The sequence below is a fragment of the Tympanuchus pallidicinctus genome, unplaced genomic scaffold, assembly GCF_026119805.1.
Source record: "Tympanuchus pallidicinctus isolate F22 unplaced genomic scaffold, pur_lepc_1.0 scaffold16, whole genome shotgun sequence".
Classification (NCBI taxonomy): Eukaryota; Metazoa; Chordata; class Aves; order Galliformes; family Phasianidae; genus Tympanuchus; species Tympanuchus pallidicinctus.
In genome coordinates, this window is record NW_026294679.1 from 8,824,251 (window position 1) to 8,851,033 (window position 26,783).

General features: G+C 38.5%; 1 protein-coding gene across 4 annotated transcripts in view; it reads left to right on the forward strand.

Annotated features, from left to right (window-relative positions):
• Positions 1 to 13,355, forward strand: part of GPAM (glycerol-3-phosphate acyltransferase, mitochondrial) — a 29,897-nt gene extending 16,542 nt beyond the window's left edge. For 3 of the 4 annotated variants that reach the window (XM_052676891.1, XM_052676889.1, XM_052676890.1), the window contains exons 12-21: positions 621 to 706; positions 1,669 to 1,784; positions 2,623 to 2,693; positions 3,805 to 4,069; positions 4,551 to 4,693; positions 5,988 to 6,065; positions 8,883 to 9,023; positions 9,683 to 9,872; positions 9,989 to 10,047; positions 11,020 to 13,355. In XM_052676891.1, the coding sequence (XP_052532851.1) occupies positions 621 to 706; positions 1,669 to 1,784; positions 2,623 to 2,693; positions 3,805 to 4,069; positions 4,551 to 4,693; positions 5,988 to 6,065; positions 8,883 to 9,023; positions 9,683 to 9,872; positions 9,989 to 10,047; positions 11,020 to 11,136 (1,266 nt within the window). In that variant the 3' untranslated portion in view covers positions 11,137 to 13,355. The remainder of the gene's footprint in view (positions 1 to 620; positions 707 to 1,668; positions 1,785 to 2,622; positions 2,694 to 3,804; positions 4,070 to 4,550; positions 4,694 to 5,987; positions 6,066 to 8,882; positions 9,024 to 9,682; positions 9,873 to 9,988; positions 10,048 to 11,019) is intronic. The other variant, XM_052676892.1, reaches the window with a different exon arrangement.
• The last annotated feature ends 13,428 nt before the right edge of the window (positions 13,356 to 26,783 follow it).

A 26,783-nucleotide genomic window follows, 5' to 3' on the forward strand; every position in this document is an offset into this window, starting at 1 on the left:
TCGTAGGAACTGGAAGAACAGAATGTCCCAAAAGCACAGTAATGTAAATGCTAAACTGTAAGGAGAGACTGAGAAATTTGTAATTCAAGAATTTCAAGTTTGTAATACAATGTCTTCTTCCTGAGTACTTTAATTTTATGATATCTTACAGCTAGAGCTTCTGTAGTCATGTTTACCTATGGAAATGTTTCCTATCCCAGTGTTTAAAGGAAATAGTGTGAAGCAATAATTACAATCTGTGTGTTGGTTCTAAATGGGTATTGGACTTTGCTCTCATTCATGCTAATGAAGGCAGTTCTCATTAATTTAATCATGGAGAAGCTAGTCTCAAAGGACTTGTCAGCAAGATGCTGACAGTGATTATGCATTGTTTTTGTTACACTGCTTTTCACCAAGTGAGGATTCCTTGCTCTAGGAAGTTTTCCATTTCATTATAAAAGTGAGCAAACTCATGCAAACTTGTCACTTTTGTAACCTTATTACTGCACTTTTAGCATGAGCTGTTTTTAATCATAGTTGCAGTTTTGAATGATTGCCTTTTTCATATTAATAATGTTATCAGTTAAATACAGAAGTTAGGTGGAATAAAAGTACAAAAATAATAATCCTTTTCTTAACAGGAATATGTGAACAGCCAAAGTCAAAAACCTGTGCCTGCTCCTCTTTCTCTTGAACAAGCTTTGTTACCAGCTATACTTCCATCGAGGTAGACAGTCTTTTGGATTTTGGGGAGAGAAAGGGCATGTTGGGCTTGTTTTTAGTTTCTTTGTTAGTTTTTTCCCTTCCTTTGTCTTTTTAGAATTCTCCAATATGTTTCAAATGGTGCTTGAACTTCCTAAGGATAATCTAATTGTGTGTAGGCAAACAAAAATCTTAGATGTTTATTACCGTGCGTTCTGTTTTAAGAGTTACATTCTTGTGATTTTTTATTTTCCTAAATAAGTTCCAGGAGGCTTTTTTTCTTTTTTAAACTGTTGTGACCTCTGATGGTTTAATTTTAAACTGTAAGGAATAATTTGAAGGAAAAAATGACACAGTGAAAAAGGAAGAGTATGTTATTAAAAGCTACAAATATTTCAGATGGATTTTGATTTGTATCCAAACCAAATAACTCTTCCTAATGAGGTCTTGAGAATGAATATCCCTTGCTCAAGGAGATGACTCATTCAGAAATGCAAAACTTTTCTTGCAGGAATAGACTTGCATTTGTTATAAAAATGTACATTTTTGTGGAGGCCTTTGCTTGGGTCATACAAACCCACGTGGACCTAGTGGAGAAAACATTTTATTTATCTTGAGAAGGTTGTAGGTCCATACAAAAGGCATTTCTGGTTTATAGAGTGGCTGAGGTGAAAACTGCCCTTTAAGCTTAATCTACTTCTGTTCCTGATTCATTAAAAATTGCTGTGGAGTGCAGTGATGTAATGGCAATATGAATAGCATAGGAAAAGCCAAGTGTTCTACATAGCTCTTTCTCTTTAGATGGTCTTTTATCTTGGATTGTTGCTCAGTGGGAAAAGCTGGTGAATACTCAGCATTTTGTGGAGCTTGTTAGGCATAACATGTTTGTGCCATTACCAAAACACATAATGTATTTTTGCACTGTAATTCAGTTAACGTATCTTAAAAAAATCGATGTCATAATGCAAATTTTTGTTTTGCATTCAGACCTAATGATACTGTGGATGAAGGTACTGAGGCTTCACTGCCTAACTCCAGGGATATAACCAGTGAGCCCTACAGAAGGGAGCTGATAGCCAACTTGGCTGAACATATTTTATTCAGTAAGTGCTTCAGTATCACCATAAGCTACCTATTTTGTTTTGCTTATTGCATGAACTAACTTGCTGTTTGATAATGCAAATTCCTGGCATTCAGACGATCAATTTCTGATTTCAAATGCTTTCTTGACAGCCTTCACTCCTTTGCCTTCCTCCTTCCCTCTGCAGTTTCTGATAAATTGGCTTTCTGGTCAAGTACAAGCTCTCTATCTGTTTATGCTGGTAACTTGTGTATTTATTGCACCAGTGTACTGAACTTGATGTACTTTGAAGTGTTTGAATTAATTTGTTGATACATTGATTTCTTATCACACCACAGAAAAAGCTATGACAGTATCTTGCAGGTGTAATTTGTGCTACATGCTCTCTGTCTGCATGGACCGGTGTTGCCAAGCTTATAGGCTATGTGGCATGTGTTTCGGTTAGTATGTCTGTGATCTGTGGTCTTAAGAGATGTATACAAAACAGTACTTTTAGCTTATTAAGTGCTTGAGCCTTACTCAGGCTTCCTAGTTTAAATTACTCTAGTTTGATTACATTAATATTTTACACGCCTAGAACACTCAGAATTTCATTATGGTACTTCTGTAGGGTTAATGTATTTCTAGAAGGAGCTGAAGCAGTAAGAGCTGAGATAGAGTCAAGGCATTTTTGAAATTCTACAGCTCATAATCTGTTATTATTAAAGCACTCCTTGTATTTTATTCAGAAGGTACAGTTCTAAGCCAGTATTGCTGTTTGTTTTTTTTTTAAAGTAGTGGCTAATTTTTCACTTGTAAAGGTGTTCTGAACTTCTCATTCTATTGAAGTCCCACAGTCACTTTGTCTTGTTTACCTCTAGCTGCTAACAAGTCCTGTGCTGTGATGTCTACCCACATTGTTGCCTGTTTGCTGCTGTACAGACATAGGCAGGTAAGGCTTCTGTGCTGCTTGTAAGCCCTAACAGCACTTTACAGTTGTTGATTGAAAGCATAGAGTGCATTCTACTATTGCTTGCTACTAAGAAAAGAAGATACATGTATTTAAAGTGCATTTCGTGTATGCTAATGTTTTGATTAGTAGTAGATGCTTGGAGATAATAATAAATGTCCATGTGAAAACAGATTTTTTTAAATTCAAAATTTAGTTGTACCTTTTTTTGAAGACTACGTGAGTTTGGTTCAATTCTATTAGAATCTCATTTTTGAGCCCTGACATTTGAAAACATTTATCATTATATAGGGTAGCAACTCTTCAGTTAATTTTCAAATGAGTTCTGCTATTCCTTGGTACCTGAATATTTTACCATGTTGGCAGAATGATTCTAATGTTTAATTGCACCTTTTTGCATGGCACTTGGAAGACGTTTTTCTCCTACAAGTGTGTTTTACATTTTGTCTGAAATTCCTTTCCCTCTAATTTGAAGTTTTTACTGCACATGCATTGAGATCACATTAAAAAGTATCGATCAGATGCGTAATTTTCCCAGTCAAAAGGAATCACTACTCCCATCAGTTCAATCTTTCCAATTTCCTACAATGAAGGGATGAAACAAACACTGTATTATGTGGTCTGAATATGTTGCAAAAACAAACAAACAAACAAAAAAACAACCAACAACCATCACACCAAGCAAATGCTTAAGGAAAAGCTCTTCCTCATGCCTCTAACCACTTAAAAATTTTTTTTACTCACAGTATTTCCAGATAATTGATATTTCCTTTTATGGTAGAGGTAATGGAAGTGTGGCAACTCATAACATATCCTCTTAAAGAACAACTTATGTTTCTGTTGGTTGTGAAATGGACAAAAATCAAACAAAAATCTTGCGTTCTCAAATAGCTTTGTGGCTGGAATTGTAATTCAGAAACCATGCTCTATTTCAGCAAAATATGTGAGAACAAGGATTTATAATATGACTGTTGGATTTTGTATTATTGAAAATCACTGTCTCTTTATGTGTTTTCTACATACATGTCATTTATAATAAACTCTTGTGCAAAAAGAACATTTTTTTATTTTGTGATTCTGTTTTTATTTCTAGGGAACTGATCTTTCCAGGTTGGTAGAAGATTTCTTCTCCATGAAGGAAGAGGTCTTAGCCCGTGACTTCGATTTGGGATTTTCAGGGAACTCAGATGATGTTGTCATGCATGCCATCCACTTGTTGGGGAACTGTGTAAATATCACAAACACCAGTCGAAACAATGAGTTCTTCATCACTCCCAGCACAACGATCCCTGCTGTCTTTGAACTCAATTTCTACAGCAATGGAATTCTTCACGTATTCATTAAAGAGGCGATCATTGGTACGAGCTGGAGTTTACTATGGAAAGACTTTCCTGTGACCTGTGAATTCAAAGTATCTGCACAACCCCCCAGTTCTTCTTACTGTTTACTATTGCTTATTTCTTCCCTCCCTGCGTAACCCCTTGTCTATTCTAAGAAAGACAAAATTAGACTGGTTTTCGTGTGGAATGTTTGAACTCCTTTTGCCCATTTTCCCTTATCTTTCTTGGAAGTATTCATGCGTTGGTAACTACCTTAAACAAGGCACAGAGTTTGGAGCCAATTTGGAGAACTTTTGCCTTTGTTTAGCAATATTTTAATGAAATTTTGTTTCAACTAGAGATAAATGGAATGCAAAAGCTGTAGTGGCATTTTCTGTCCTAGTTTTTCAATTACATATATGATGTTGGACTGTTCATAGACATAAAAATAGACAAAGTTTTAAAGTTTCCTTTGTAAAACTCTTTGTGAAAGCTCTGCTGATGTTTGTTTCTGCTCTAGCCTGCAGTCTTCGTGCAGTTCAGAGTAAGAGGTTCAGAAATGGTACCAATGGTGCTTCTCCCAGTTTGATTAGTCAAGAGCACCTTGTCCGAAAAGCTGCCAGCTTGTGCTACTTGCTTTCTAATGAATTTACTGTATCTTTGGTAAGTAACTAACTGTTGATTTATCAAATTTTTACTGCTTTTTTTGCTTTTAATGCTTTAAAGAGAATTAATGGTTTCTTTAGTTGTCTTGATTCCGGTATGTTCTCTAGTGATAATGGGAAGTAGGAAGTTGTAGAGCATTTGAAAAAATAATGTGTGTCCACTTGTTTCAAGGAAGTACATTTGAATGAGTGTAGTTGCATCACAATAGTTCATCCAGAAGATGTATAATCTAAGATAACATGAATTAACTTGCCTCTTTCTTGTTGCTGGATGGTTTCGTTAGCAGGATTGGACACAGTCACATTTAGGGATACATACTGGGTGCATACCTCCTGCTCATGCAGCTGCTGAGTGAGTGAAAAACAGCACAAACCTGCAGCATTTCTACAATGCTGGCATCAGACTTTTTCATGAGAAAGAAGGTCTCTGGAGCTTCCCATAACTGCTTGTTGGACTTCTAAGTGCCTTCTAGCAGATTTTGTCTTGCCTAGGTCATGAGACCATCGCAGTTATTATCTGCATTTCCCCAAACCTATTTAAATATTTTCATTTAAACAGATCTAAGTCTTTGAGAGTACCAAACTCATATGAGTTTGCATGCGTGATTGAAACTACACTGGAAATTAAGACTCCAGATTGTAAAGATAATTTTAATTTACATAGTTATGCAAGAGTCCTGTGGTGCCACACCTAATACTTAGCGACAGTTTTAAACAAGGCCTAGCTTTGGTTTTTTTGTTTTGCTCCAGAATGTTAGATGTTGAAAGATGCTCTGTACACTTAGAATATTCAGTGCTGTATGGTTTTTTGCCATATGAGTGCAGGTTGCTTAGAGATTCTAGAAATTCTTGAATTAGCTCTCAAATTTGCACACACGTTTTTTCTGACTTCTGCTTTTTAAGTGAAACATAAGGCAAGCTCATTTGGTTGGTAGAGCTTTCAGTAATTTCATTGCTCTGGAGTTTGTGGTTTTTTTTTTTTTTTTTTTTTTAGCTTAAATATTTCCTATTTAATATTTGATTCATTTTTTTCCTACTGGTGTAGTAGTGTTTCTTTTCCAAAAACATGGACAAATATTTAAATATCTTCTTTCACTGTAATATTTTGTTTGTCTGGCTCCATGGATAGACAAACGCATTGGGTGGTAAAAGAATGACTTGTTTAAAAGGACTAATGCTGCTGTATGTAGAAAAAGCATACAGAACAGGAAACTGCTGTTTTTTATAATGGATTTAATGGATGTGATATTTAATTATAGTTTATTTAGTACATTTCCTTTTTTGTTTTGCAGCCTTGTCAGTTGATATATCAAGTTTGCCATGAAGCAGTGGAAAAGCTGATACAATATGGTATTCTTCTGGTGGCTGAGGTAAGGTGATAGAGATACTGATTGTGCTGTTTCTTGTACATGACTAACTGTGGGTAGTTTGTTAGTTGTTGGTTTTGTTCTAAATATATGTTGTTACTTAAGATGCATAACAAATTAACAAGTCCAGGCCTGATGCTACTTGATTTTTGCATTTGTAAGCATCAAGTATCTGGTTATGGTCAAATTTTGAGGCTACAGATGTATGTAATGTCACTGTACCAACTGAAGGTGACATACTGCCCTGTGAAATGGGGATTTTTTTTTTTAAGCCCTTTAGATTTCTAGTACAGGTGCGCAGAAGTTTAATTTCTATTCTTCGAGAGCCTGTAGAACAGATATTTTTTTTGTGAAGTTTCAGTGGTGCATGGAAGTTGCTGCATGGTGTTTGAGGCAGATGATGTTAAGAAACACAGGGACCCGGAGACAGCTGACTCACCATGCCTTTGCTTCTTAGACGTGGCAAAACAGACCTTGGAGTCCAGGAACAAGTGGCAAAAAGTCAAAGAGCATCTGGAGTGATGTAGGGGTGTAGTGTATTTGGCCACTTCTTTTTTTTTTTCCATAGCTGTCCATTTTCAAAGGAGGTTAAGGCTACTTTTTTAGGGCCTTTACTCTAATACCTTTTGATATGTTTCAGTTTTTATTACATGTAGGTAATAGTTCCTTGATAGTCCCAGATATTAACTTTCTCCTCCTTTGTTGTTACTACTGAGTGTTTTTTATCTTAAGTGTGATGTTGTCATGGCATTAATCATCATTGTTATTAAATAAATCCAAAAATTAATGCTGCTCTGAGGATTAGGAAGAAACCTGTATGTTCAGTGCCTGGGGGCAGGTCGAGAGAACAGGTGTGAATAGCAACAGGTAAAGACTTCTGTCTCCTCAAGCATTCAACCTGTGTGAGCTTTCTCTGAGTTTCAGTTGCTGAGTCTGGTACTTAGATGCTTATAGCTGGGATATAGGTGACATAAGTGGTATATAAATACACACCTTTGTTATATGACACACAACAATAATGCCACAGCTGAGTACTTAAAAAGTAGATGTTCACTGCTGAATCTCTTAAACTTAGAGATGCTCTATACCTATTTAATTCTGTTAAAAGCATTAAGAATGTCCATAATCTGTGCAAACACTGTAAGCAATGGTTGTTTCATGAATTGGGACAGCTTGTAAATGTTTGTGGATTTTTACAGTCTGTTCTCTAAAAGAGGTAGCTAATTTCTGTAACTTCTGGTGTTTTAAGTTTACCACTGACTTTAACACATCAGTAAATTTCCTTTTCAATTGAGCTTAATTGATCCAGGCTTTGTGTTTCTTAATTGTTTTTCTGTGATCCTTGTGTTTATTTCTAAAAATGAGGAACAGTCCCAACACACAGTACTCTCTTTAGTATTTTCTTAAACTTATTTTCTGGCCTCTGCTTCTTTTAGAATATAACATTTGGAATATTGTAAGGCTTCTGTTGCAAATAAAAAGTGCTTCTTTTTTGTCATGGTATTATAACAGTAATAAGGTGTCTGCTATTCATTAGTTTTTAATCTTGCATGATTTGTAATTCTAGGCAGGATTGTATGGAGGGTCTTTTCTCATTGACTAAGCATTGGTGACCTTTGCAAATCCTTCTGTTCAGCTACTTTGAGGAAAGTGAATAATAATGAGTGATGGACACTGATGTTTCCCTTGTTTTTCAAAGCGTGTTTTCACTATCTGGAATTCATTTATAAAGATGCATTGTCAAAAGTGACTGTTGCATCAGATATTGATCAGACAGGTGGAGTATTCCTCTTGTACCTTTAATTATTGTGTGCCTGAACTTGTGACATACTTGCATTATTTCACAATAGAACTAAGTTACTGTTCAGGCAGATTAATGTCTATTGTTTTTGCTTGTGCTTATTGTCTTGAAAGATTACCTTTTTTTTTTCCTTGCCATGGAACTTTACAGCGCTTTACAACTTTCCAGAGCACTTCATTAGTTAAAGATTTTACTGAAATTGATGTTCCTTAACAGAAGAGAAGCAAACAATGAATATTGTGAGGGAAAAAGGAGTTCAGGTTGAAGAATTCCACCATGGTAGTATTCTTGCCATCATGCGCTTGTCCCAAAAGCCTGAAATACGTGCTTACCTAAGATACCTGCCTGTGTCTTAGATGAGTGTAAATCCATGCCCTGCTCTGAAGGTGGATTACTGGTGGGGTATTTGTAGGCTAAACTGGGATGCTGCTTGTCAGGGTGATTAGCAGAACAGAGTTACTGCGTCACAACAGGTAGAAGGGGCTTAGTGTCTCAACCAAGATTTAAACAGTTTGTGTCCTTTCAGCTTGAAACTGTCTTGTCATTTTCCAGCCTATATCTCATGTGTGGATGAGTACTTAAGGGGCAGAAAGTTAACATTTAAAAATAGGAACTTGGGGCATTCTTTGTTAACTGAGATTTCAGATATTGTAATCCAGTGAAACTCAGTTAACTAGTATGTCCTTGAAGTAATAGCAGCTCAAAGGTTAGTGGCATCCACATACCGACAGCATCTCAGCTTTCTATCCTAATGCAATTGTATACCTTTTCTTGGCAACAGATACTGCAAGGCTGCGACAACACTACACCAGAGATTTTCTCTTTGATTTGATAGGCAAACTGCAGAAAAAATATTTTCTACTTATATGAACCCTGTCTGTTATTAAGTCTTGCCTATTTTCATTAAATAATGATTAATGACAGGACTGATTTGGCTGGTTGAGATTATACAATAAACTACAGTAAATTTATTTTATTTATTTACATTGCCTCTTTATCATCTCATCTTCAAATTTAAGCAGGATGATCAGGAGGATGTCAGTCCCAGTCTTACAGAGCAGCAGTGGAATAAAAAACTCCCTGAACCATTAACTTGGAGAAGTGATGAAGAAGATGAAGATAGTGATTTTGGAGAAGAGCAAAGAGATTGCTACCTGAAGGTAATGTTATCCCAAGACTAGTAACATTGAAGTCTGTTAGCAGAAATAGGAACTGCTTCACTAGCTCGGGAGGGATAATGATACAACCTTTCGTTTTTTTCTGGTTCCAGTGTTAGTCTGGTTGCATTCTGTTGCAGTTGGTTAAACACATTTTCTTCTCCTTCCCATGGGAAATTCAGCTGAAGAAACATCAAATATTCCAGTAGGGCAGTGGAAAGGCAATGGTAGTGTCATGAAACCTCCTGGAGGATGAAGTATTTTGGTTTCTAAATGTTTTATTCTTACTTCATGGACAGGTCATGTTGGTTTTAGACTTTTTTTCTCAGAGAACTGATACAAACCTATTTAGGATACCTTGTTAACGTTTGGAAACGTACTTCCATCTTCATGAATACGTGGCTGCACTTCTGTTGGCTGCAGAACAGTGTAACGTCTTTAGTTTTATCTTGAGAAAATAGCTATTACATCACTAATATTCTGGAGGAGGGAAAAGTAGCATTGTCTCATAGTACCTAATTTGCCCTCCATGGTAAAATACTTTCTGCTCTGCTTCCACATTGCACTGTTTTTTGCACTGTGACGTTTTGCCACGTACTGTGGTGTGGGTTGTTTCTCCTTTCTGCTGGTCTCTCCTTTAAGTTCTTATTTCCCTTTCTTAGGTGAGTCAGTCTCAAGAGCACCAGCAGTACATCACTTTCCTGCAGAGGTTACTGGGACCTTTACTTGAGGCATATAGCTCTGCTGTCATCTTCGTACACAATTTTAGTGGTCCTGTTTCAGAGTCCGAATACCTTCAAAAGTTACACAGGCATCTAATAAGCAGGACAGAGAAGAATGTTGCTGTGTATGGTATGTCAAACAGTTTGCCTTTGGAACTGTATTTGATTTTTTTTCTGATCCTCCTGGCAGCAGGATAGCCCAAATACTATTTCAATTTGTTTATATCTGTGTGTTCTTTCTTGCAGCTGAGAGTGCTACATACAGTCATGTGAAAAATGCAGTGAAAGTCTTTAAGGAAATTGGGGTAAGTGTTCTGTGATCAGAGTTGAAGATTCTGAATTTCGTTTTAATAAGGAGCACAGTTCTGGCAAGGCATAAAACCTCGGCAACATCAGTTTAAAATCTGTGAATTTATCTGTGCAAACTTATTGTGTATTCTGAGCATTTTGCTTTTCCTAAAAGGCCGTGGGAAAAGAGTACACAGTACAGAACAGAACGCTGCTTGCACCTGAGAAAACTTGTCTAGGTGATGGCCAGGGAACCAGTTGTTTTTATTCCCAGCTAGTGAAGTTCTCTGTTCTGCTCCATGTCCTTGATGCACAATCAATGGTAGGAGGCTGAGAACTCTGCTCTGCTTAATGATAGCTAATTTTGAAGGACTATTCAAATCTCTGAGAAGCATTAGTTCTTGAACTTCATCCCAGCACTGATTGATGTTCCGTGAGCACCATCATAATAGACATCTAAGGCCCACCATGAGGATACAGGTGTTCTTTATTTTTGAAGTAAAGGAGCAGTTTTGCACTTTCCCACTCAAATTTCAAATTTTAGACTGCTTATATAGAATTTGCAAATTAAAAGTTTCTTTCACCAAAATGGCATGACATCCTGGATACCAAGTGGAATTTAGGATTGTAATTTGAAAAGCACCAGTATTTGGGCCGAGTATTGCTGGGCAGGTATTTTTGGTCTTTAAATAAGCTAACCATAGTTAGCATATAGGAAAACTTACAGTGAAAGCATCCATCATTTTAATTCTAGTCTATTCTGCTGTCAGGAAAATGGAACCAGGTGGCATCTGCTCAGCACTGCATCTGACTTCTTGTTTTCAAGTGCGTGCTTTTTTAATGTAGGTGCTTTTTGAGTGCCTCTTTAGTCCCTTGCTGTTGGTGGAGTTGGATGTTTACTACACACTGTACTTATTTCTTAGTTTCTTTTCAAGAAATGTGATTACTTGAATATGATAATAATTATTTGTATTCATACTGTGTTTCAGGTTTTCAGTCAGACGAATCAAAAGAGAGACACTATTTTGGATCTTAGCACTACGTTCCTACCTCAGCGCAACAGGCAAAAACTACTGGAATTCATTATGAGCTTCATGGTATTATAGAACACATACAGCACTTTTGTCCAGGGACATGAAGGCAGGTTTTGAGACTGTATCAAATCCTGGGGACATTTGCTACCCTTCAAAATTTAAGGTGCCGCTGTCTGGGTAAGGCCTTCTCTGACTTGAACTACTGGAAGACAAGTGCCTTCTTATGTATGCATCTATGGGTTTATTACAGTTCCAATCCTGTTCTGATACTCAGATGACACTTTGGATACAAGTTATAAAACATGTTGCAAAAAATAAGAGCAATGATTAAAATTAGATTTAGGATGGAGAGTGAAGTTTTATCAATGTTATGTTTTAAATAAATCCACTTTTAAAAATGGTAACAGATGCACAAATACAAATGTTTGTGATCTGTAGCTAACCCTGAGATCTTGAGTTTAGTGGCAGCACAGCTTATAGCATAAAAAATAACTTTCATTCAAATCCAGTTTTATTGTTTTAAATAAAAAGTATCTAAAATCTTGTTTAGGCAGGATAAATACTTCATGGATAAAGCCATAGTTTTGCATCAATGCTAACATAAATGCCAAAATTCTAATGTGAATAACAGTTACAAACATCCAAGAATAATGATTGTGTAGCAGATGATTGTCAGAAATGTCAGCAGGCATACCTTGCACTATTAGGGCTGTGTAGTGCAGTGGCAAATTGCACTGATCACTGCTGTCATGAAGAATGTCAGAATAGCATTTTTGTTTTTATGGTGGCATCTGTCCTTCAGGCAGATGAAAGTCAGGAGCCAGTTGTCTAACTGTGAATATCTTGTAAAATCTTAGATTATTATTTAATTGAGAAAAGCTATAAAGATTTTATTTTTAATTAGTAAAGTGTCAGATTTTTTTTTTTTTTTTAAGTGGAGCAAAAACTTGATTTGGTGAAATAATTTTTTAAGTTTGGCCCTAAAAATTTCATCAGTAACTTCAACAATTATTTGGAAAACAGTAGTTCATATTCTGTAGCTGAGCAGATCTTAGTTAGTGTTCTAAAGTAGCCTTTAGAAACACAGAAATATCATAAGCAGTGTCCTTTGGTCTCTGTTTTTACTGACTTGCAGAAAAAAAATTCACAGAGAGATCTGAATAATTGAAAGCTGATGAATAATTCTGTCCCATGAGACAGGACTTTAGTCTTGCAGTTTGGTCATTTTGCATGGAGGAACTTGCACTGTAGATTTCTCTTCATGTGAGATGAGTTTAAATTGGAAGCTGTAGTCCTGTTTCCTCAGTACAGCTGATCGAGTTGAAGCAATAACTTGGTGGTACATGAAACTGGCTCGCTTATGAAATGTGTTTTCCTCATGTAGATTGCTTTCTGTGTGAGGGAAATCAATACTTCCATTATGGCATTGTTTCACTTGATTCTCATGTCATGGCCTTGTGAGCAGAAAATTCCCCCAAGTTTTTCATGTCAATCTCTGTTGCTTAACATAAATATGGAAAAGCATACTTGAATCCCAACGTTTGCACTGTTATGCCAGCACAAAACTGACGCACACACTTTGAGTTAGTGGCCAAGGAGCTTGTGTTTGTACTGCACACTTATCAACGAGGATATTTCTGTAAATTTTTTATTAAATGCTATTAATATTTGAAATCTATGGTTTATAGTTTGTTAGCATTATACAGTTAGCACTGTGAGACACTTGTTCTGTCACTAAACCAGGTGCTGTACAACACTTAAAGAATTTCTGAACCAAAGCTACATTAATATGAATAGAAACTGACTGTAGAATTGCTTTTGTTTTTATGCATTCCTGCTGTCTCAGCAGGATAGTGACTGGAAGGCACATCCTTTCTTTTGTCTACTAGCTTTTTAGAGAAGTTTCAGCTCATTCTAGCTAATGTTCACAGTCCAGTTAACCCAATGAATGCTCATACATTGTTGTTGCTGATGGCTTCCATTTAGTCTTTTAAAAGACTAGGTGCTTCTAAATAACAAGGTCTCATAGTTTACTACACTTCAGTACATGTGAAGTGTATTAACGGTGAAGATTGTAAATAAAATTTTTTACATATGAAGCAATATGAAGCAAACAAAACTTGAGTCATTTTGTTAAGATTGTTCTGCCAACTGATGTGTTAATTGCATTAACCCCAGGAGCACTGTGGTCGCAGGAGTGTTCTGACTAGGTGTTGCAACTAAACCTAACTTATGGTTTACCTTAAAAAAGAAAAAAAAAAAAAAAAAAAAGGAAAAAAATGAAGAGAAAATCTGATTAACAGAAGTCAGTGAGTGGATAGAGTACTATGCATGTGAATACACATTAATGAATGCATTTGGTATGCTGAGGCAGGATACACCTGTAAGGTTGATTTTGTATGAAAAAGCTGCACGTGAAAAATCATGTACTAGCAGTCATCTGCCACTGGAAGCCTTTGCTTTCTGCAGCAAGTGTGTATATGTGCAAGCATGGATATTATGACACACAGCAGCGATGCTTTTCCCTGGAAATAAAGCACAGTATAAAAATTACCTGGCTGTAACAGTCAAAAACTACAACACTTTTGCACTGTATTTACACCTTCAGTAACTTCTGACTTTATTTACCTCTCGTGTTTCCTTTGCTGATATAATACCAGGTTGAGTTAACCTTGGTAAAGTTAATCAGTAAAGAAGAAATAATAGACTTTGAATTACCACAAATGTGTTTTAAGACTCTCCTCTTAACAAAGACACAAGCACCATCATTCTATTCATGTTAGTCAGGTATGCAGGTCTTTTGGGGTCAGGGTCTTGCATAATATGTGAAATGTAATCTTTCCACGTGTATCCTATAGATCTTATATTTTAGAGCAATGGAAGTATAGAATTCCATTTCCATGCTGCCACAACCCCCCATCCCCCAGGGATTGTGAGCTTGTTAACATGTTACTCACAGTGACCTGTAAGGCATATCTGCCTTGTCTTTGACAGCATAGGGCTTTTTTCACATATCTTTGGTTAGGAAGCATATACACACACTTGCCTTTACCTGGTCTCTGCTCTGCCAAGAAATACTCAGCATCACGATTTTAAAGAACATTGAGCTGGAGGGGTTGTAAGATACTGTTGCTGTTTTGTTTCTGTGCTTATGAGCCCGGTACTGCTTCCTTGTGAATGTTACCACGTTTTACTTGTTGTCTATTGTAGAAGCACAGAGGTGTTCTGGAGTCATTTTAATAAATTAAACTGTTTGCTAATATGACATTTAATAAGTATTTCTGGTGTGTCTTTTTTCCTTTATTTTTTTTTTATAACCTGCTAAAATAATTGATTTGATAAATTCATCCTGTTCCAGGGACTGAAATTAAACTATGAAAAACTTTCATTACAGTGCACATGGAAGCTTGAGACTGGGAGGAATCTCTACTGGAGTATTTACTAGATCAGAAACATTCAAAAAACTGGCTGAGGTGACATCCTGATTTCTGAGTTACTTTATATTTGATCACAAAGCAGAGCTGCCATTTAGCTGCCTTTTTCCCATATTCTGGAGAATCCTTGTCTGGTTTCCTTGTTTTTTTAATGATTCTAAGAGTTCCTTTTGCCTTGCAGGAAGGGTTGGGCTATTCATAAGTCTGATTCTATTGATTCTCCCTTCATCCAGTGAGTTCAAGCTGACCTGGAGAGCAATAGGTCCCTTTCAGCATCTCTGACAGCATCTGGCAAATGTGAATCAATTGGAGTTGGGCTTTAATATAATAAAACCTGCACAGATGATCATCACTTAAATCAAGGAGGAGGGATGCTGTTTCACCTTTCAAAAAAAAAGTTGTAATCAAGTGATTCTTTCAGAGGCCTCTAGCAATGTTCACATGCAAGCAAAGTTCAATTAGCTGACAACTCAGGGCTGAGGTAGGAAACAGAAATTCAATTAGAGTGAATAGCTTGAATAAAACCCAATTTTTATTGGTGATGACCTTATGTGTTATTCTTTGTGTAAATGTCTTCCTATTTCTCAGTCTTCTAAAATCCCAAATGTCAGATAAAACACTTATCTCCTGTTTTTGCTTAATTCAGTTTTCTTCTAATAAAAGCTTGTCAGGCTTATTTAGAAGGATCACTTGAATTGAACTCTGCTTTGTTTTCTCCCATGGTACACCAAGTTTTCAGCTGCCTTGTGTTTTCAAGGTAAGATCTGCTTTGGTCTGAATTGCTACTTGAAACTTTTTGTTTTAAATCTTTCGCAGATTTTCATTACACTTCGCATTTGTTACATGGGCAGCATCATCACAAAGACCATAAAGCCTGAAGAGACTTTTAGACTTTGTGTCATAACCATTGACAGTAATGGAAACAAGAGCTAATTAATTTATCTGTTGTATAGGTATTAGTTGTTTGTGTATGTATACAGTGCAAAATTTCAACAAAAAATGCATGGAATAATGGCTGTGAGTAACGTGCATAGAGAAGCACTGAAACAGGCGGCCTGGGGAAGCTGTTGTATTTGGAGTCTGTGGCCACTGTCTTTGTTGTGGTGGGATGGGAGGTGAGCAGAATGGATGGAGGAATGATAACCTTAGCCTTTGAGCATCCCACCAATTGTAAAATCCCCAGTGACTGGAAAGTGGGCTAAATTTTCACCATCCAGACTGTTCCTGGCGGGTTGCAATGACAAATTACAAATTAACTCTGCAATCTGTTAGCAGATTACAGTTTAACTTTGCCCCTGTTTTGGAAAAGCTAAAGACAAGTGGCGTTTCCTGATTTACCACAACTTTGACTATTGTGTTGTCTCAAGGACTTCAGGCTCCACTGACTGTGCCTACCTAAAGACATAAGGTTCAATAAATGCCCCAGAATCAATGGCAGCACTATTTCTGCATTGTGCATTTTCTGTGGGAGTCTTTCCAGGACCTCAAGCAAACACTTCAGCAGCCTCTTTGCACAGGCTCTGTGCAGCGTGATGGCTGCTGTGTAATGCACTCACCATGGCCTGCTAACAGTTGTGAATTTATTTTCTACTGTGAAGTGAGGCTGTGGAAGGGGTGATGGATTGGTTTTCTTCTTTAGTTAAGCATTTCTGCATGGCTGGAAAATTTTATAGGCTTGCCCTGTGGCTACATTAATACCTGCATTAATAATATATAATAATGTATTGTGACTATGTGCTGCTTAATTCAGCTGAAGCCTAATGTTAGCAGCATCTTCAATCAGGCATCCTCTTGTCCCCGTAGGATGGAGAAGGACAATTTTAAGTACTACCTGTCAGAAAGCTGTTAAATACCCTTTTTCAGGGTTGATATTCCCTCTTAATTAAACGTGTTTATTACAGTTCAGCACCTTTCCCTACAGACCTTTTCCTTTGGCCATTTATAACCTCCATTTTCTAGAGCCGTTTCTTCCTATGCCACAGGTTCAGACACTTGCAATCATTCCTGAGTCCAGGTGCTTCTCATCATCCTTGCTTCTTACAGCCACTACTGTTCAGATGGGTGATGCAGCTTCCTTGTTCCAACAGGGGCCCTAAAAATGTAAGAGAAGTTCCTCTAAAATACACTTGTTATTGGGATTAATAAATATTTTCATCTGTTTTCTTTTCTCTTATTAGCAAATCCTCTCTTCTTACAAGTCGATGCGTTAAAAGGCATCTGCATTTTTGTATGTGGTTCCTTACTTTGGTCAGGCATTTGTGAGAGAATTTGATTGCATTTACTGGGTTTGTTCAGTTTGGGGCTCTGAAAGTGAAGGTAGAGCTAGCTTTTTTGAGAAAATGTTTTCCATAAAAGCTTTCAACAAAGCAATCTCAATTGAGATGCTTAAGATGTTTCATTCAAGTACCTTGACTCATTAAGTAACACTTTTCTGATTAATTGTTATGTATTATTTTTGAGAATGATCAGAATGACTATACAAAATGAATCTTACTGCTCTGCTGTTCTCAGAGCAATGCATTCTATACAAAGAAGCTATGTTTTTGAGGAAGCCATGTCAGTGGGTTCGTTTCTTGAGCAATATTTTTGAAACTTACTGAAGAATGAGAATGAATTCTGGTTCTAAGTTTTCTTTTCCACGCTCTGTGAATTAGGTTCTGCCATAATTGGAAGGGTAACGTGTCATTGTAAAACCAACATTTTCAGAACTGTCTAATTCAAGGAAATAGACACTTCTCAATTTTTCATTCTAATTTGAAACAAAGACTCTGGTGAGGAGGCAGTAGTCACAGTGGAACAAGAATTGCCTTGTTTACCAACGTTGTTTTGAGCTCATGTTTCCTAAATCATTTTGTTCTGATCTCTCCCTCCCTGCTGACCCTAAACACAAGCCCTGCTTTCATTCTTTCTTCAACAACTGCTTATTTTGTCCCTTTTAACCAAAATAGAAGAATCTGAGAGAACTCTTTCACTTATTAGGAGAATTATATCTCTCTGGTAATCGTTAGCCTAAGTTGTAGTTTAAGGAAATCTGAAGCACGGAAGCATTGAAATATTAAAGCTGCTATTTGTGATTATACTCCAGAAATCTAGGAGAGAGAATGCAGCACAGGAGGTAGTTTGTGTTTTTTTGTCTTATAATTGGTTTATACAAAGTTACCCAATGTGGATACAGAATGCAGTAAAAATGAAAAATGTTGGAACCCGTGAAACGTGTACTTCATTTTCTGAACTAAATAGATTAAGTATGAATTGGTTATTAATAATTCAAAGCAAAATGCCTGATAAGAAATTGGAGCAGCTTGTCTATAATTTTCAATCATTAAAAAATCAGTCTGAGCGAGGCTGTCTGAAGCTCCCTTATCTCAAATTAAAGCCTTGCTTCTTCATTTATTAAGGAGTCAGATCTAAATGATGCAGCAGGCTTGAGACATTGCTGTTGCAATATCCTCATGGCCTGCTGTAAACTGAGGATAATCTGGAAATTGGCTTTGGTACAGTAAGTCCTGAGTATGTGGGACCTCCTGGTGACAGCTGCATACCTGGCACCACAGCTGAGAAGCTTTGGGGTGTGATTTCATAGAATCAAAGGGTTGGGAGGGATGCACAAGGATCTTAGAGTACAATTCATCTCTCCACACAGGACCACCCAAAATTCAAACCAGATTTTTGGGACAGTTAGGTTTGTTTGCTTGTTTAAGTTGCCTAAGAAAGCATTTTTTTCCTATTGTTTGCTGCTTTTTGTGTTCAGGCTGTAAGGTAAGAATTAAGAGGTAAGAATTGTCTCTCAGATGTGTCTGGGCTACAATAAAATAAAATTAAAACCACACTTTTCAAAGGAGTTGCACAGCTACTGCTTCTGCCCATAGGTAGAAAAATTCCCTCTGTCTGGAAAACAAGGACCTTAACACCTCTCCACCCCAGCATTTTTATCTTTCCTTTAGTTTAGGGGGGGATTTTGGCACTCAGGTAGTAAACAAACAGGGATGACGGCAGCTCCATCCTCAGAATGTCCAGCAGATGGTGGTGGAGCTTCATCAACAGCTACACTTCCTGGGGGAGGGCCTGGACACCACCACTGCCATACCTCAGTCCTCAAGCTCTCCGTTAGAAGCAAAACAGAATTTCCTTGGCAGCCAGATGCAGTATTTGCATGGAAAAATGTGGAAAACATAGTTTGGAGCTGATTTCATCTGTTGCTGTGATAATTTTGATAATAGCAGAAGGCTGTCTGTCTTTGGCATCTGACACTAACAAGTTCTTGAAGTGTTCACAGTGCTTCAGGAGAGAATTAGCATTAGGAAGGAGCTCTTTGCTCCCCATCCACCTGCAACCTTCCAACAGGCTTTTTGAAGAAACAAAGCCATTACTCAAGGTCCAGGCCTGAGCATACATCACTGGGAAATATCCCAGATCTGATTTCTGGGATGTAGACTCTCATCCCATACAGCTGCAGGCAGAACTGGACCTTCTGTAAGTAGTTGGAAGGGAGAAGAACTGTCCTTGGGGTGTTCAGGACAGCCTGGCAGGCCTGCCAGGTCAGCTTACCCCAAGAGATGGAATCCCTGCCCTCCAGCTGGATGTGGGTACCAGGAGATTCAAAGTACTGATGTCCAGACAGAGCTGTGGAACACAGGAGATGAAATTCAAGTGTTTTATCAGATGTCAGTCCTGTTGCTGACAAATATACTGCCCTTCTCTGCCCCTGCTTGCTTCTGTTGTCCTGGCAAGGGATTTCCAGAAGCCTTAAGGTCTCTGTGGTGATTTGGGCAGCCCCCAGGAAGGGAATTTGGAAAGGGTGGGGAGCAGCAAGGAGAGTACCCATAAGCTGTGGGTGAGAGGAGAAGCTACTGCCACAAGCCGAAGTCAGAAAAGGATTTTTTCCGCATCGGAGAGCCCAGCTGTAATACATAGCATGCGGCCACTGGAGGGCAGCCTCGCAGCTCACGCTGCCCTGCATCAGCCCTCCATCCCCACGTGTCTCGCTCCGAGCCCGCTTTGTCAGGCATTTCCTGCTGGTATGGTTGAGCAGAGGTACAAACGCACACAAGCAGCTTCTTTCCCTACAATTTTGCTCCGCGTGGTAGATGAGACCTGAAAAAATGAACGTGCACGTTTTCCTATGGGTGATGATGTTCCTCTAACTGGTGCTTTTGGTTGCCAGCTGTAACGCATCCCTTCCAGCCCGGTGCCTCTCTTGTCACTGTGATGCCTACTGCATCTTTTCAGTACTGTTGTGCAGCAGGGTGGGAAGGTTTCCAGCTTCCTCCAGCCTTGGTTAAACAGTTTTTGATTTCTTTGCTGGCACCAGCAGCTGTTTGCAAGAACAAAGCATAGGTAGAAGCCAGACATCTCAAAGAGGCCTCAAGAGCCCCAGCCTGCTCTGCTCTGCTTGGGGTTGTGCTTGGCAGCTCTTCAGGCAGCTGGGATGTCTGTCTTATTTTCCAGGCATTTTCAACCTACTTGCACAAGCCAGGATAAATGCAGATGTAACAATGAAATGCATTATCTCTGCTGTGTGGTTTGACCTGCTGGCTGCTTCAAGTTGTGTGGCTGAGCAGCACACACCAGGTGACCGGAGGTGTGGGAAGATGTATGATGAGGTGGTGGTTGGAGGAGACAGGACACCAATTCACAGGAAATAATGTTTAATTGGTTTTGTGTTCATGGATTACCATCCAAGTATAAATAGTTTATTCTCTCTTCTTAAATTCTTTGTATTATTGACTTCTAGGCACTAATTATCTCCACACAGTCCATAGGGGACAGAATTGCCGTAGGAAAAACAAAGGGGGGAAATAAATTTACTTGCATCTATGGAGAACTTGAAAAATTGTGTGTTTTTGTAAAGCTTTTACATCATCATCCTTTTCAACTGAGCATCCTAAATGCTTTATAAATATTAATTAAGCCTCATGTGGCTTCTCTGAATTACGTAAAGACAGAATTGCCTCATCCATCAGATAAGAGGATCCAGAAGCTGCTTAACAGTTTGAAACAGCATCAAAATGAAAACCAGCTCAGTGAACAAAAACATAACACCCACCTGAAACTTCTGGGCTGGAGGAAAAAAAAAAAAAAAAAGAGTGACTTGTCTTTATAATTGAATTATAGAATGGCTTGAGTTGGAAGGGACCTGTTAAGATCATCTGGTTCCAATTGCCTGCTCTGGTCTGGGTGCCACCCACCAACTCAGCTGTCCATGGTCCAATCCAGCCTGGCCCTGGGCACCTCAAGGGATGTAGAACTCAGCTCCTCTGGGCAGCCTGTGCCAGGAAATCACCACCCAGTATCACTTCACCTTCACAAAAAAAGTAGGACTGGATCAGGAAGGACTGCATGAAGTACTCTCTTCCCATACACTTCTTTCTTCTGTCTTTTTTGCTTTGTGAGATTACCTTGCCTTCATGGCATAAGCATAAGCTTTATTTATGTTAGGATTTCAGAAAGAAAGCAACCTAGAGGGAAAAAGCTCATTCTGTTCTCTCTTTTCTTTCCCAGACCTAAGACTCCATTGCATGCTGAGAGATGCTGACACAAGGAGCTGCTGCAAATGAAAGATGGAGGAGCACGGTGAGTAAGAGATCCCCATGAAGCAGTGTGGGACTGGGGGCAGGATGGTGAAGCCAAGCTGTCTTTAGGCAACAGAGAGATATATAGGTCTTCTACAGCTGTATATATACAGAGAATATTGCAGTTTGGGAAGGACTGGCAAGGATATTTCCAGTCTTGAGACTGCAGAAGCTCCCTAAAAGAGACAAGCTAAGGGCAAGCTGCCTGCCAAATACGTATCAGACACTAGATAAAATGTGCAACACATCCAGCTGAAGAGTCTGGGTTTGGACTTCAGTTAATTTAAGTGTAACTCAGAGTGAAGACTTTTAATAATTGCAGAGGCATCAGTTGTTTACTGAAATTTCTCATCTCCTACTCAAATTATTCACGTTTTCTCTTTCAAATATCTGAGAAGGGACTGGATTAATTGTTTCTCCAGGTGGACTTCTGCAGATGTGTCTTTTAAATCTACTCTGTATCAATGATGACTGCAGACCAGGAGGAAATTAAAGAACAGAACAAAATTTATGTTTGAAATTTCAGTCATTTTTTGTGATATAGTGGATACACAAGGCAAATATGGAATGTTGTAAAATTTCAGCTAGTACAGAGAATGTGGTAGAAATGTGCTTTATTTCTCAGTGTCACTAATTAGCCTTATGCAGAAATTTACAAGAAGGGACCAGGCTAACACATGGGAAGCTGAGTTAGCAGGAGTGCAGGTGATTATTCCCCTCTGCGACATTCAGATGTCCACATGTGGAATAATGTGCCCAATTTATATCCTCTGTGCAAGTTTCCTTCTTTGCCTACTACAAGAGAAGTACACTGGTTAGGAGGTAATGGTCAGGTGCTGCAAGAACGCAGTGGAGCTAGGAAAAACAGTGACAGATCAGTGAAACACTGAAGCAAGGGTTTAGGCTGTTGTACCAGAGTTCTTGTAGGTCACCCCCCCAACTTTCATTTTCCTCATTTACATTTTGGGAACTGGAGCAAATTTCAGGAAGTGAGCTTTAATCTGCTGTGAGTTTGCTGGCTTTGTTTCTTGTGACTTCCTTTGAAGAGCTCTTGTAAAGAATTGCATGGGCTTTGCATGGAAATGCCAGTTAATTCAAAACATCTTAGTATACACAGGTCAAACATGCAAAGTTGAAGCAAACACTTACAGCATGCCTGTAAGTAGTCTGTAATTAGCCTATGCAAGGTACACTGCACGAAAATCGATGGAGGAAGAAGGAGGTGACAGTGAATTTGTTTCTGGTCCCAGTTCAATGATTTTGTTTATGCTTGACTTGATGACCCAATCAATGATTGGCTTTATAAAATAAGAGAATTGACATATTTTAATGTATTTCAATTACATATTCAGATATTTACAATGTATTTCATAGTTGTTTTCCTGTATGCAACCTGAGTGCAGGGAAACTATTGGTACTTGACTAGGTAAGTGAAAGCATAGTTAATTATTAGGTAAACTTTGCTTTCATTCTCTGTAAGCTCTGTATGTCTTGGCAAGATTTTTTTGTTGTTGTCTTTGTGTTTGTTGTACTGCAAGTCCATATAATTAACATCAAATAAGCACCAAGGAAAGAAAGGTGTATTGTGGAGAAACAAATAGCGCTGATGGTAAATCTCAATGCTGGGAGAGGCTCGTTGGGTTTATAAATTGGCCCTCAGCTGGAGGAATTTTTGAAAAGCACCATTAGTTTTCAGTCATACAAAGTAGGATTGCAGCAATGCTTTCAACTATTTGTATTTGCCTGAGTTAAGATTTCTGCTTCGAGGTAAAACAACAGACCAGCACATTCTTTTCATTTTTTTCTTTTTGTTTTTAAAATGCCCAGCTGCCCCTGTAGTTAATGATGTGTCAGCATTGCCATTACAAAACCTCAATTCTGCCTTAGTATATGAACTGTAAAATAAATGCTTCAGACTTCAAATTTGTTTTCTAGGGTTTTGCTCATGAGATCCTTTGAAGCATTTTATGGATTCATAAGAGTATGTTGGATTCTGCTTCAGCTCTTGGATTACTTCAATCAAATATCCACAACAAAACTTTATTTAATAGTTTTTTAAAACACATTTATTACTGCATTTCTAATATAGCAAATTATAAACCTGTCATCATAGTTTCTTTATAGCTTTATTTCTGCTTATCACAAGTTAAAAAAAAAAAAAAAGCTTACTGTTTCTGCTGCTTTGGAAATTGATTCTTGACTCAGATAAACAGCATGGTCTTAAGACTCTCAGAAGGGTTGCAGCCTGCTTTCATTCTCATATAACCTGCATTTCTCTTACTTTGATCTCCCATGTTCTTGTTGTAAATACTTCCTGAAGGATTTTGAATGACATCAGCAGTGTTATAGCACCTACAGAATCTCCCTGGGGAGGACTTTAATCCTTCATCACCTCTCAAAAACGTTGGAAGGAATCAGGTTCCACAGGAAAGACAAGATCCCAATATTTTTGTTTGCTCAGAAGAGTTGAATCAAAGCCAATTATCCCCGGTATTGTAAGGTTATTAGCACAGCTTTTAGCAGGATTCTAGTTTCTGTGAATTACAGAAATGGAGGATTTGTCCTGCTGGAGGGAAACCTGGTGTGTGCCATCCTGTCTGACAGCTGCTGGGGCCATGTGCTACCACACCAGCCCAAGAAGCCCTGCCATGAGGTAACTTCTTTTCAGGTCTCCAAGTTAGTGGCTGGGAAACCAGCTGAAATGTAGGAGAGCTTTTATTTCATGATCTGTATTCCTCTGTGCCATGGCACCAAATGATACCGTGAGGCAAAGAGTTTTAAAGGCTCGTTAACATTTGCATGAATTGCTTCTCCCTTGTACTGACATGCATTTCCTCTGGCCAGCTTGCAATGGGTTCCCAATTCACTTTTAACCCAATTATCTCCTTCCTTTCATAAGGATGTATGCAGGAGTGCACTATTGCCCTTTCCATATGCAGTGATATTTTTACCTGAGGCACTATGCCTCTCTCTTTTCTCTTTTAACTGCCCTTACATTGCTATTCTTGCTTTGCAGCTGCTCCTTTGGATTAGATCTCTATACATGAAAGAGCATGAAATAGCCTGGTAGTCTGTACAGCTCAGGTGAAGTGTATAGTCTCTAGTATATCTTCTCAAAGAGTGCTTCTGAGTGTGGGGGCCCACAAGATCACAAAGTCCCAGATAGCTTTGGAGGTATTTTTTAAGCAAATGCTGATGTTATCCTTTATTTCTGTAGTAGGAAAGGGTTTAAGTAACAATAGGAAGTGAGACTCAGTTAAAGGAGGCATTGTAGGAACCAGCTCTCTCTTCACAATGAGATTTGGGCAGTGTGGATGTGCCCTGCATGCAATGATTTTACATGTGCAGGAGCAAGTAGTTCCTCCTAATCCCCTTCTGTAGGCTGCTTTGTGGTCTCACAACCCTGGGTGATACCCTGTAAGACTTTTGATTTCCTAAAGCAGCATTATTTAAAGACAGATTTAGGAAGGAATTGAGAGTTCTTTCTAAAATCAGAGCTTAAATTCAGAAATATGTTGTTCTCTTATCATCTGATTCTTCTCAGAAACTCTCGATGTACTTCATCAGTCTAAAAGGCTGCAGGAAACCCTGCACTGCTTTACAATAACAGACCATGAACCAGAGCTCCTGGGACAGACTCTGCCCAGTGTTGGGGCTGCAGCATTGCTGGATAAATGCCTGCTCCCACCCTACTGAAAATCATGCTGTCCTAAGGACCTAGAATGTTTTTTTCTCCTTGTTTGTTCAGCAGTTAGGTAGATGGATCACCTCCTAGGCTTGTGCATGGGAAGCTCTGCAGATGGTCCAGGACGTTGGAGAGATCTCAAATCCTTCCTCTTGCAAGGGAACTTGTGTGGCAGAAAGACAGATATCTTACTGTTTGTTCTGTAATATAGTGCTGTTTAGAAATTCCATAAAGAAAAGAAGTTTCTCTTTTTTTTCTCACAATGTTGCTTGTATAGGGAATCATCTGAAAGCACCATGTGTGTGAAATGACCCCAAGAGAGGAAAGATGTGTGAGCAGAGTTATTGGCATTCGGACAAGGAAGAGGGCAGGAGGTGAGGATATTCTTTCAGAGACTTTACAATACCAGTTTGCTAAGGTCAATTAACATCTCAAATGCAGCTCAAATTTGCTCATCTGTAGCATATTGAAAGCATCTAACTGAAGCCCATGGGAGCTGGGTCCTCCAATGAGGCTGCAGTGAGATCTGACCCTGAAGTACTGCAGGATGACCACAGGGTTGGAGGGGACATGCAGCTCTACTGAGCAAAGCAGTGGGCTTCATGCAGACCTGCAATGTGGGATCCACCCCATGAGCTTCTTCAGTTTGCAAGGCCTTGGGGCACATTGAAAATATACATATTATGTAGGAACTATCGCTTTGAATCTGCTGTGGGACTGACAAAAGTGGTTCTAGTGAATTACTGCAGGCTCTTAGGACCAACTTGGCAGCTCATTAACAAGTTTTGCTGGCCTGAAAAATTCCCATCTTATGAATATGCTGAAAGAAAATCTGAAGTTTGAACATCCCTGCTTCTTCAATCATTAGGATAAACATCTGAAGGTAGAGATGTATTGGACCATCAGTAACAAAAATGGTTGTGTGGGTTTTGTACTGTAAACTCCTTCATTTCTGATAGTGCTCTGCCTTGGGGGGAACAAGCAGAGTCAAAATATCCACAAATGATAAACTGTTGTATTTGAGAGTCAGTAAACTTTGGCCATGTGATTATTCTACTTGTCATAGGCAAGTGCTCTGAAACTTTTATCTCGTAGCTTCTTATAGCACATTTCATATATATTCTTTATCATCCCTCCTTACAGCTGTCTCCAGCAACAGAGATCCAAGAGATCTCTGAAAAATCATTTTTACAAGCAGAAACCAGGAGCAACTAGAAAGCACAAAGAAATTTCATGTCTTGCTGCTTGTAGTGATAAGTTCTCTCCAGCAATAGCTGTAAATCAGTGCTTTTACACTGTCATTTCTTACCAAAACCCTTAAGTGAAAGGAAATCATGGGCATGGAAATGAGAGTAAAATGCTTTATGGTCTCTAAAGTTTTGGAGCATTCAGTTTCTTCTAAAATTAATGGGATTTGGACCTGCAAATCCCTTATGTGGCTTTGTACATCCCATTTGACTAATATTTAAACTGCTGACGTTTATCGCAAGTCCCCAGGAGTGAGCAGTGGCAGGACCTTCTGGGACTTGAGAATACCAGCAGCCAGCAAGAAGAAAGATATTTTCCTTATACATAGAGGAAATGTTTGTTTTCATAACTACTGAGCCAATGTGGCACTTACAAGTCTTCAATTTCATCTGTTAATGAAGTTTTTAATTAATTCATAAGACAATAATATTTCAGTGGCATGTTTCCCATCCACCATCTGCTCTAGGTTATATGTCTTAAATTAAACACCTGTCTGGCTGCATGCTGGGTAAATTTGTCCAAGCACTATATCTTTTAACTTTGACAGTGCCTAGATAACCTATTCGCTGCAGGACCACCTTGTCTCACCTATAGTGTTAAACACATTGCAAAGAATGCTTCTTTGTAGGAGGGTCCAGCTAATACGAGGAGGCATTACTGGGTATTACTGCCATGAGGCACTGGAGTGATTATTAAAGCCACATTTCAGGTGAAGTTTGGAATGAGAATTGAGAATGGGAATATTTGGGTACCTCGTTGCAGTTTTCTTGTAGCTTTTGT